General features: G+C 37.8%; 1 protein-coding gene across 1 annotated transcript in view; it reads left to right on the top strand.

The window, feature by feature from the left end:
- mtnr1bb (melatonin receptor 1Bb) overlaps positions 1–11457 on the top strand; it is a 28878-nt gene extending 17421 nt beyond the window's left edge. The window contains exon 3 of the mRNA XM_067433864.1: positions 9597–11457. Coding sequence (XP_067289965.1) covers positions 9597–10444 — 848 coding nt within the window. The 3' untranslated portion in view covers positions 10445–11457. The remainder of the gene's footprint in view (positions 1–9596) is intronic.
- The last annotated feature ends 534 nt before the right edge of the window (positions 11458–11991 follow it).

Raw genomic sequence — 11991 nt, forward strand, 5'->3', positions numbered from 1 at the left:
TTTTAGCATAAATTAGCATGTTGCCAGCATGTTTTAGCTTTCTCTCATTAAAATTGTGTCAACACTAAGGTTCTGAATTCAAGCATTTTCTGAATTCATAATTTTTTTTTTTTGAACATGGTGTTTAATCATATGCATTAGAGAGGTGGCGTGTGGTATCAGCTTTTATCAATTATGAGTAACAGCGCAGATGCTGTGCTAATGAGCACATAAATGAGGCCGCATGTGATGTTCCTCAAGGTCATCCTCCTCCATTAGTAATTACACTTCTTGAACTCAAGCGGAATTGAGCTCAAAGTGAATCATAAGCCGCATTTAGCAATTTCAATTTCCTCTGATTACACTTGGATCACCTTTCACTCTCTAAAAGAAGTTTTAAACTTAACTGATAGTTAGTTTTTTTTATTTGGGTTAAATAAGAGGAACATGAAACATGTCAGTCCTGCTCACATTTTTCCTCCTTCCAATTAGCTTACTTTTGCAAAAAACTTTTTTTTATGAATTTCTTTCTTCAGCTGAACACAAGAGAAGATTTTTTGAAGAATGTCAGTAACCAAACAGTTAACTATAGCAATTGACTTCCATAGTAGGAAAAAAAAACTTTGGAAGTAAATGGTTCCAGTTAACTGTGGTTACTGACAATCTTCAAAAAATCTTCTTGTGTCTCTTGCTTACAGGTTTGAAACAACTTGAGGGTGAGTAAAGGATGACAAGATTTTCATTTTAAAGTGAACTATCCCTTTAAATATTAAAAATAAAAGGCTCTTTCCGCTCATAAATTCCGCCACGGTGCAATCGCAGATGGCTTTTAAAGGGAGCGGGAGACGAGACTCTGATTGGTTAATTTGCGAATTATGCCCTAAAACACACCCATGGCTCATTAAATCAGCACCAGGTAACTTTACAACCGTCATAATATATGATCTAGACTCTTGTGATGATACATCGACATACAATAGGCTGAATGACACGTCTGCCATAGCCTGACGGGGTCTGTATCATTTTTAAATGTACTTTTAAACTTTTTGGGGGGTTTTGGGTAGTAACCAGAGAACAAAAAGAACGACAACATTCGACTGCTTTACGGCATATACGTCACTTCCACCAATACCCACACTTCCTTACATTCGGACGTACGAGCCCAACGAGTATCGTTTGTTTGTCGGATGTTAAAAAATAAGAAAACAAAGTTTATGTTGGAGGAAAGCAATAAGAGGAAACGAAAAAGTGATGGGATTAAAGACACGACGAGGATCAACATTGGACCAGCGTTTGCTCGTTGCCGTGAGCTGAAGGAGGCGTGCCCGACCGATGCTGACTCGGCTGTCATGCTTGCTATGGTTATCACCTACCCCTCAAACATTGAATTGAAGTATCATAGATTCTGTAAAACGGTGACCAATAGACTATAGGCTACTATAATGACGCTGGCTTGTAAACGTGATCATTTGGCGTTTGAAAAAAATAAAACCCATGAAATTATATTCATATGACATGCTGGAACATATGCCACTGACTGTACCTAGGATGAAGATATTTCACACGCGACACAAGCAGAACTCCTGCATGTGAACAGTGTTCAGGGTAACTGTTAGTGATGCGCGGGTCGGCTTTTTTTCCAACCCTCGGGTCACGCTTTTATGAAATTATTTGGCCCGCCCTGTACCCGCAACCATTAAATAGACATACTTGGTCCGCGGGATATGAGACGACCGGCTCATCACTAGTTCAGGGCTATCATGATTGTCAAGTCAACAAATGCACACGCACATCCCCTGATGAAGGATGACAGAGTTTATGACAGTAGTATAGGACAATATTTTTTCCCAACTGTAGGGGGACCCCGAGAGCAAAAGTTACCTAGTGCTACTTTAAGACACCAGTGCTGCGTTCCACTCCACTTTAAGACACGCACTTGCGAACTTCCCTAAGCACTTCCCCTTGGGGGAATCCACGCCGCCATTTTAAAGTGCGTTCCACTTCGTGAAGGGAACAAGGGAAGTTTATATGGACAGACCCTTGCTCCCTAGATTTTGACCGAGGGAGCAAGTCTACTTCATATGTACACTTCAGACAGCTTCATATACCACAATGCAACGCGATTGTGATGTCACCGCATATCGCGTTTAATTTATCCCACCACAAACAACTCTAAGATATTTTTAAAAATATTAAAAACAGCCCAAACACATCCATATACATATAGAATGCTGCATTAAACAATTTCGTAAAGGAAAAAAATCAACTCCATAGTGGATTCCAAGTGATCAAGGGCTTAGGGCGTTCCAGTTCAGTCCATTGGAAAGTTTCCGCCAGTAGTGGACACTCATGCAACGTAAGCAATGACGCACATCCGAGTGAACGAGACGGAGGGAAGTTCGCGAGTGAAGGGCATAATAAAAACGAACTGTAACACAGCACAGGTACAACCATTTTGGACCATGCGGCAGGGGCGCTGACCAATTTTTCCATAATTAAACTAGTGAACGTGGATTCGAACAAGCCCTAAAAGCACTTGCGCCATGCGCTTCAGACCGTGCACTCAGATCGTTAAAATAGGGCCCTAAGTGTGTGTGCTTAGGTAAATTCTAATTGCCATGGCTGGAGGTTTGGTTTCAGCCCCACGGACAGCACAATGAAACGCTTCAGGCCTAAAGACTCAGGAAGCAGTCTGAAAACAAATAGGATTCACATGCATCAATAAGAAAGGACTGCATGGATTTCTGCTGATTGGCTTCATTTTCTGTTTATGCTCTGTAGCAATATTTACTGACCTTTTGATTTTTCCAAGGGTTACTTATTATTACATTCATGATTAAACCCTTCAGTGAATTAATCATACTATTGATCAAATAGCCATTTATATGAGGGATGCACTGCTGCACTGCACTGGCTCTCTTTCTCTTTTATTCTGATGATTTGTGTGGCCATTCATTCCCAAGAGTTCCTGTACCTGTCTGGATGAACTGCCTGGACACAAATGAAGGATTTCCTCAATGGCTATCAGTTAGAAATGGCAGGGTCAAGATCTATTATTGTTCTTGGCATGGCTTGACGAAATCTTTTTTGCAAAGGTTGTCCAGGTCCTTAAGGAAAAGCTAAAAAGGCCACCAGTCTTGTGGGCTTGTTGAAGCAGGAGTGTATGTGTCTCATACAGCTGTAGCTCTTCTTTTCTGCGCTTAAAGTCTTTGACAGGTGAGCAGGGCATGCATGTATCATTTTATACTGTACTCTGAGGGTTTCATAACCCTGTCTGACCCTGCTCAAGTGCTTTTATAATGAACCTATAAGAACCCTAGCCTTCAGTTCTGTCTCCAGAACTTTTCCTCAGATTCCCCTGTCAGGTTTTCCTTCACACTGTAACTAGGAAAAGTCATTTACCTTTATCTTCATGTTCCTAACTGCTTCTTTTCTTACTCTTTATATTTCCATATCCTCACAGTCGGCGTACTTCCACTACTAATTTTTAGAAAACTGAAAAGAAAAAACAGTGTTGTCAAATTGATATGTGACATTCATATCCCATTATTACGAGAGTTCCTATAGTTCTGGAAAACCTGAAATTATCAGACATGACACTTTGTCATGATGATTTTTTCCAGTTCTGATCTACAAATTTTTTTATCAGCTATCACAAATTACAAGAAAAAGTCATGTAAAATAATGAAATTGTGTTTGTCAAAAGGTGTAGGGACCCCGATGCACGATCTTGAATGTGGAAAGGTATGAATACAATTCAACAGCAATTGTGATTTCTTTGTACTCCAAATAGACATTCATGTCACGTGCACACTCACATCAGACTAGATTGCTGTGACTCGCTCTGTCACACGTGCGCGCGAGCACGCGCACACACACGTTTGTTTTTCTGACATTTGGGGACAATCCATAAGCATAATGGTTTTTATACTGAACAAACCATATTTTCTATCCCCTTACACTGCCCCTGCCCCAAAACCTACCCATCAGGAAACATTCTGTATTTTTACTTTCTAAAAAAAACTCATCCTGTATGATTTATAAGCATTTTAAAAAGTGGGGACATGGCCAATGTCCTCATATTTCACCCTCTCCTTGTATTACCTATGTCATACCCATGTCATTATACACATTTGTGTCCTCATATGCCACAGCAACATGCCCCCCCCCACACACGCCATTAAATCAAACATATTTCTCATATACGTTATCTTGTATACGTTGCGCATATTTTCATACAAGACAGAGAGAACTGTCCAAATTACTATATTATACATTATATTGTCTGCTATATCATCATTTTATTATTATGCTGTATTGTTGCTCATTAATTATTCCTGCTCAGTGGGCGGCATTTATTTAGCATTATCTGAAATCACATCAATATTCTGCATAATCATCTCTTGATACAGCTCTAAATATGCAGAGATGCATTATAGTAAAGTAAATAAATAAAGAAAGAAAGAAAGACATGAATATAAAGAGGAGACATTAATATGACATTATTAATTTAAAACTATAAAAAAGAAGAAAAAAAAGAAATAGAGGATTATATAGCGATTGTATACCATGCATGTTACCCACAGGTTGGTTGCGAACACAAAAGTGTATTTTATAGCTCTCACATTGGGTATTATTTCATGGTACATTCATCTACTGAGCAGCAGTATGACCTTGAATGTGCTTCATCTCAGCTGAATTATATGTGGGGATAAAAGTCTAAAGAAAAGAGAAGGAAGCACAGAGAAGAAAGGTTGGGCTCCGGTAGGTCAGGGTAATTGTGTTTATCATTCGATAGCTTTATCGTGTGAATAAAGCTGAGAATAGCTGAAAAGAGAAAAGTCAGTGTCGTTTCAACATGACAGGCTGAAAATGTTTTTTTTGGATCATTTTTAAAGGCCACGGTGATGAACAGAAGAAAATATGGGTTAAAAATGGGTTAATATCTCCATAATGTCATGCTGAGAATGGGATGGGGATGATTTTTGGCATTTGCTGGAAAGGATGGATTGTATATGCATTGCTATTGGTGATATCTGACAAAATCCATGTGAAATGTTTTGCATCGCTTTCAACAGGAAAGTCTGATTAATGGGGGTCCTTAAGTTTATGGCCCTCACGTTTCTTCCGGAGTCTTAGGGCCGGGAGGGAGAAAGCCTCTGAATGTTAAAATGGTCTAAAAAGCTTCAGGCAATGAGGGGGAAATGTGTGCCTGATTAAAGCTGTTTCCCACTCATGACTTTGATACAATTATTTATTATTCTTTTACCTCATTCCCTGCCACTGATCTCGTCAATTAGGAAAAAACGCTTCCCTGCAATGGGGGGGGGGGGGGGGGGGGGAATGGTGAGATATCGATATCGATCTTGATTCAGTATCAGTTCATATGTAGTATAGCCTACTGTACATAATAAGGAAAAATGAGTTTGTGTTAGCACTATTTTAAACATGGGTCAAATTATCGCATTCAGCGATTAATTGACAATAATTATAGCACAAATAGTATTTAGTACCAAAATATCTCCTCAAATTATTCAATAAATATTATTGAACTAAAATATAGAACATTTATTTAATTGAAAAATAGTTTTGCTGTATGGTTTGTCATCAATAAGTATGAGTGTGACCAATTAGTAAGGAATACCTGAGGGCTAAATACAAGAATAACATTAATGTTACAATGCTGTATCTCTATCACTCTCCCTAATAAAACTATCCTGTAAATATGGTTGACTTAATAATCAATGCACACTATGCTGTACTGTTTACCAAAATTTGCTGCAAACATCTGTATAGCGAAACGGTTGTGTATCCTCTTAAGCCATTCAAATGCATTGGCGCTAGAAGTATTGAGTGCTCCATGAACCACCTGACCGCGTGGGAGACGAGAGCATGTCGCAACTCCGTTTTTCAACGCCTCTCTGGCTTTAAGATTATGCCACATTAGCGTTATTTATTGTTTGAATTTCGCATTAAAACTTTAAAAAACTCAAAAGCTTTGCTTTGTTTAAGATCAAAAGCAGGTTTGGCATTTTGGCGTGAGATTAAGTTAGGCAGAGTGGAAAGGTATGAATACAATTCAACAGCAATTGTGATTTCTTTGTACTCCAAATAGACATTCATGTCACGTGCACATTCTCACATCAGACTAGATTGCTGTGACTCGCTCTGTCACACGTGACACAGAACCTGAAATTGTGTCTCATTCCAAATGCGTGAGAGTTGACAACCCTGTTTCTGTGTTCTTACACTGTAAAAAATATTGTTGGTTTAACTTAAAAAACGAAGTAACCTGGTTGCCTTAAAATGTTGAGTTTATTGAAATAAAAAAAATTAAGTTGATACGATGAAGGAAATTGGTTTAATGAATAAAAACTCAAAATATTATTGTATCTGAACCACATAAAATTATAAATCATGAAAACAGAACAATTTGTCATGTTTCACTGCGTCTTCACAAATAAAAGAAACGCAATTAACCAATATGCCTACTAAATCTTTTAATAATATTTTAACAAATGTTATCGATTATCAAATTTGTAATTTCATTGAACTCAAAATTTTAAGGCAACCAAGTAACTTATTTTTTAAATATTATTTTACAGTGTACTGTTATAAGGTGATATTACACATCTCCTGAATGAGTACAGTATCTCCAGATCAAAACACAGACAAAGAAGAAGGAAAAACAAATGATACATAGGAAAAATAATGCGATCAACAACAATTAACAGCATCAATCAAAATGGCCGAATGTTACTGAAGAAATGTCGACACAAGAAATGCAATAGGACCGTGAAGCTTTGGGTGTGGTGATGGACTCGATCTACTCCATCTGTGTTTTGATCATCCAACTAATCTGATCCAGATTTTCTCAGTTTTTTGCTCAAAATGTTTTTTTTATGAAACTTACCCACAATCCAGTGTTTATAAAAAAATAAATAAAAAAAAGCATGAGGCTAGAATAAAAGTTTTTTTTTTTTTTTTTTTTAGTTTAAAAGCAGAAGGCCTGATCTTTCTTTTGATATATGATCAAAAGTGCTGGCGGTGGCTGGCAACTTAAAAAAAAGAGGAAAAAAAGAACGTTGTCAGGGAAAGAGTTAAAGGTGAATCTCATGATATTTGGCAAGAATATGTCCAGACCACTCAGAAAATAAAATAAAAATAAATAAATGAAAATAAATCTTATTGTGCATAAAGAAAATGATATTTTATTGGACCTTTTCTTTTTTTTCTATTATTACTAAGTAGGATTATTATAATTAAGCACATATTAAGCACATTCCACAAAGTTATCTTTACCCTAATACAAATGCTAATCATATTCTCACTGCAGAATTGCATTTTAAAGTACTCATGTGCGCTTCTTTTATATAAAAGTGCATTAAATCTTTATTTAAATTTTATAAATAAAGAACTGTCTTAGTTAAAATAATTTGTATAAATAATATATAATATCTGATGTATTATGGTAATGTGTTAAGAAGGAAGATCGTGATGCACAAAAATATGAATAGACTTCATTATTTTATGCAAACTATTAATTTTGGAGTAAAATGTGACCTAGCATGTTTTTGTGAGATTCTACTTTTCACGTTCATTATTCTACCTGGGAAATGTATGCAGATATTCGCCAGCAGTAATACGGAATAAAGGGCTATCTGGACTCTATGCTAATGAGTTGACTCAGTCAGCTGTTTATACGGTAATCTGTAAACGGTGACTGTTTAACATGAGAAGTGAGCAAATGGATCGTTCGACATACAGAAGTTTAAACGCAGCACTCCATGCGTGAGATTAATCTGAGAGGGCAGAGGTTGAAGAGAGCGCATTGTTTTAGAGAGCGATGTGTTTTATGCTGTCACGCTGTAATCAAAGGCTTCACACTCCCCGGAGATGCTGCTTTTGAAGATGATGTGATTCAGTCTTTGTCTTTCCTTTTCGCTCTGAAGCTTTGTCATTCTTGATTCTCGTTCCCTCTCTCATTTTCTCTCATGTTCTCATCTTGTTGTTCACATGAGTTTACCCCTGTTTTCAATTTAAGTGCCACAACACAAGCTTTGAGGGGCAAAGAAAGCACAGATAGTAATATGTATACTGCGAAATAGTGCTTTTTGATGCACAAAGTCAACATACATCTATTTACCAGAAACATAAACGCATGAAATGATTCTCATGTACTGCTGGCGAAAAATAAAATGTGTTTCTGGTTGCCAGAAACAGAAAAATTTGGCATAAAATCTAAGAAGGTCGATGTACTACTTTTTAACAGTTTGGGTTTTGTCTTTGACATTTTCTTTTGCTCACTAAGGCTGCATGTATTGGATCAGAAATACAGTGTAGTACAAAATAGTACAAAAATAGTAAAAAATAGTACAAAATGTCACCTTTTAAAGTACAAGTGGCCGTCACTGGGGTACATTTTTGTACCTCTATGTCAGGGATAGGTAAGTTTAGTCCTAGAGAGCTGATGTCCTCCAGAGTTTAGCTCCCACCCTTCTAAGCCGCCACAGTATAAAACTTGTGGCTCCCAGCATGCATTGCAGCATAAAGTATGCCACAATTGTTGAGATTTATATGCTGATTCTTAAAATCTATGTGCTTAAAAAAAATGTCCCTCTTAGAATGTTTTTAAAAATCAGAATGTAGAATGTCTGATCTATGGCAATATATTGGTGAATATTATTTCATAATATTTGAGTTTAGTCAAACATTATTCTTTATGATTCAATTTGTTTATGGCTTCTTTTGTTTTAAAAATTATGTGTTTTATTTACACTGTAACAAAGCCACAAACTCACATAAAATTCCAAGTCAAACTGCCCCCCTAAAGAGAACACTGATCACCATAATGGTGACCAAACTTTTTCAATAAAACATCTTAATTCATTAACATAAAAAGACTGAGGAAAACAATATGGAACCAATTGTGTACCTTTAAAGGTATAAAGTTACCTTTTGTTCCCCATGGAACAAAATTGTACCTCCACTGTAACTTTTTTCTCTGAGAGTGTACAGTTAAGTACAATCAAATTAAGTAAAATTGTGAAATATTTAAAATATTCCTGTGATGGCAAAACTGAAGTTTCATCACATGATCCTTCAGAAACCATTCTAATATGCCAATTTGCTAGCCTGACAAGCCAGACCCACATCAAGATATATATATATATATATATATATATATATATATATATATATATATATATATATATATATATATATATATATATATATATATATATATATATATAGCAAATGCTGTCAAAATTAGCACATTTAATTTTTGTAATTTTTTTTTTTAAGTTTAACGCTTTAAAAAATATTTAATGCAGCATCCATTTATATATATATATATATAAACATTTTTAACATCAACATCAACATTTTTACCTGGTCACAGTGTCAATTTGTAAAGTTAAAATCATAATTTTATTTATTTTATTGATATGATCCAACATAGTGTAGTCCCAGATCCGGGCCAAATCTGGTACATGTGGATTCCACTCATACCAGATGTGGGCCAACACTATTTGCTCATCATTTTTGATCTGGCCTTAGTGTAAAATTGTGCAAGGTTATTAACAAGCCCTCTTTTCTTGCTCTCTTTCACACAGGCAACGTGTTTGTCGTCAGCCTGGCCTTCGCCGACCTGGTGGTGGCTTTCTATCCCTACCCGCTGGTGTTGTACGCGATCTTCCACGACGGCTGGTCTCTGGGGGAAACCCAGTGTAAAGTCAGCGGCTTCCTAATGGGCTTGAGCGTGATCGGCTCCGTTTTCAACATCACCGGCATCGCCATCAACCGTTACTGCTACATCTGTCACAGTTTTGCTTACGGTCGTCTCTACAGCTTCCGTAACACGCTGCTGTTGGTGGCCCTGATCTGGGCGCTCACTGTGCTGGCCATTCTTCCCAACTTCTTCGTGGGCTCGCTGAGTTACGACCCCCGCGTTTACTCCTGCACCTTCACGCAGACTGCCAGCAGCTCCTACACTGTGATCGTGGTGGTGGTTCACTTCCTGGTGCCCATCGGCGTGGTGACCTTCTGCTACCTGAGGATTTGGGTTCTGGTGATACAGGTGAGGCGGAAGGTCAAGAGCGAGGAGCGCTCCAGGGTGAGGCCCAGCGACCTGCGCAACTTCGTCACCATGTTCGTTGTGTTCGTTTTGTTCGCGATCTGCTGGGCTCCGCTCAACCTCATCGGACTGGTGGTGGCCATCGACCCAGAGGTCATGGCGCCGCGTGTTCCAGAGTGGCTCTTCGTGGTCAGCTACTTTATGGCCTATTTCAACAGTTGCCTCAACGCCATCATTTACGGACTCCTCAACCGGAACTTCCGAAAGGAGTATGTGCGGATACTGACATCGGTGTGGATTCCTCGGAGGTTTGTGACTGAGACCTCCAGGGCCGCCACAGATGGGATAAGGAGCAAACCCTCACCGGCCATCAATAACAACGAGTGACTTATGTTTTCAGCCAATCACTGTTTAAAGGGAAACGCCGTGAATGCATGAAGCAAATTTATACACTTGGAACTGTGAACACTTGACTTTTTTTAATGCTACTAAACCATTATACACAACTCAGGGTGCTTGTTTTATTTTTGATGTTGTGATCCATTCCAAAACACTATTATGATTAAGATATATTTAACTCGCAATTTATATTGAAAATTAAATGAAGTACCTTTTAAATCCATGGATGTATATGGACTGTTTATGATCCATGACTATTTATTGAAGACATTTTGTAAAATTTTGCGGGACTGTTGTACATATGTTGTATAAATCAGTATGCTTCACATCTTAATCAATTTAGAAATTCTGCCTTACACTTGAACTTTCACATGAAATATGAAATAAAATGCATTTAAGGTGCCAAATATGAATACATTGACAGCAAGTATCTGATATACCAAATCAGTTTGTCATATCGAACCAAATGAGATTCTGAGAGCTTACTAATTTAAAAATAGCATCAACAGCTCTTTAATGAGCGAAGAGCTTCCAGCATAGCAAGATAAAGCACAAACTTTAAAAAAAAGCACTTCATGCGGATTCTGCAAAGAGAAATTGAGCATTTTCAAAGTGAATGGTGACAGCGTGCGGTCAGTCAGTCTTCAGTTTCAATTTGTGTTCACCTCTTATCTTTCAAACATTAAATGTCATTCGTGACTTTGGGGTTATTACTTTGCCAGGACACGTGCATGACTCTGAAACCCTATATTTTCTTCAAATGATCTGTGAGCAAAACGCAACAGGAATTTCGATTAAGATAAAGGTTACTGGCAAAAGAGGGAAAGCATTACCGAGACCTGGTTTTTCGAATGTATTATTGTTATCTCTGCTTGTTTTGACTTGATTTGACAATGTGCGTTTTAATCCTCCTGACATTACGAGACATTCTGCGCAGTGGGATTGTACTGTGTGAGAACATGCTTCACTATTGACCTCAATAAAAGAAAGGAACCAAACTGATGAAAGCCAAGTCTATCGGTGATTGCACAACCTCTCTCTGGTATGAATGGGCTGTGAAGGGATTATATGGAGAGATTGGGATGAGCTTGCTCCTTATGGCCACATCTGCGCAGGGAATTATGGGGGATGTGTGGCTGGCGTCCCAGCAGATGGGGGACTGAGGTGGTTGATAACAAACACTTGGCCAAGTTGAGAGCGATCTTGTCATCAATTTGCTGAATACATTAACCAGAGGGGTTTCAGGGAGGGAGTCGGTTTGAAAACCGTAGCCGAGATAAGCCTTTGGAATATAGAATACTATTAGGAAAAAAAGCAAATGTCATAGACAATTTCAGGGCATTTTGCAAGCTACTCGTAATAGTCAAGCTACTCTTTTGAAAAAGAACATGTCAGTTGCCAATTTTTAAAGCACCAAATCAGCACATTAGAACGATTTCTGAAGGATCGTGTGACACTGAAGACGGGAGTAATGATGCTGAAAATTCAGCTTTGCCATCATATTGAATTTTATATTAAAATAGAAAACGGATATT

The sequence above is a fragment of the Pseudorasbora parva genome, chromosome 23 (assembly GCF_024679245.1).
Source record: "Pseudorasbora parva isolate DD20220531a chromosome 23, ASM2467924v1, whole genome shotgun sequence".
Lineage (NCBI taxonomy): Eukaryota > Metazoa > Chordata > Actinopteri > Cypriniformes > Gobionidae > Pseudorasbora > Pseudorasbora parva.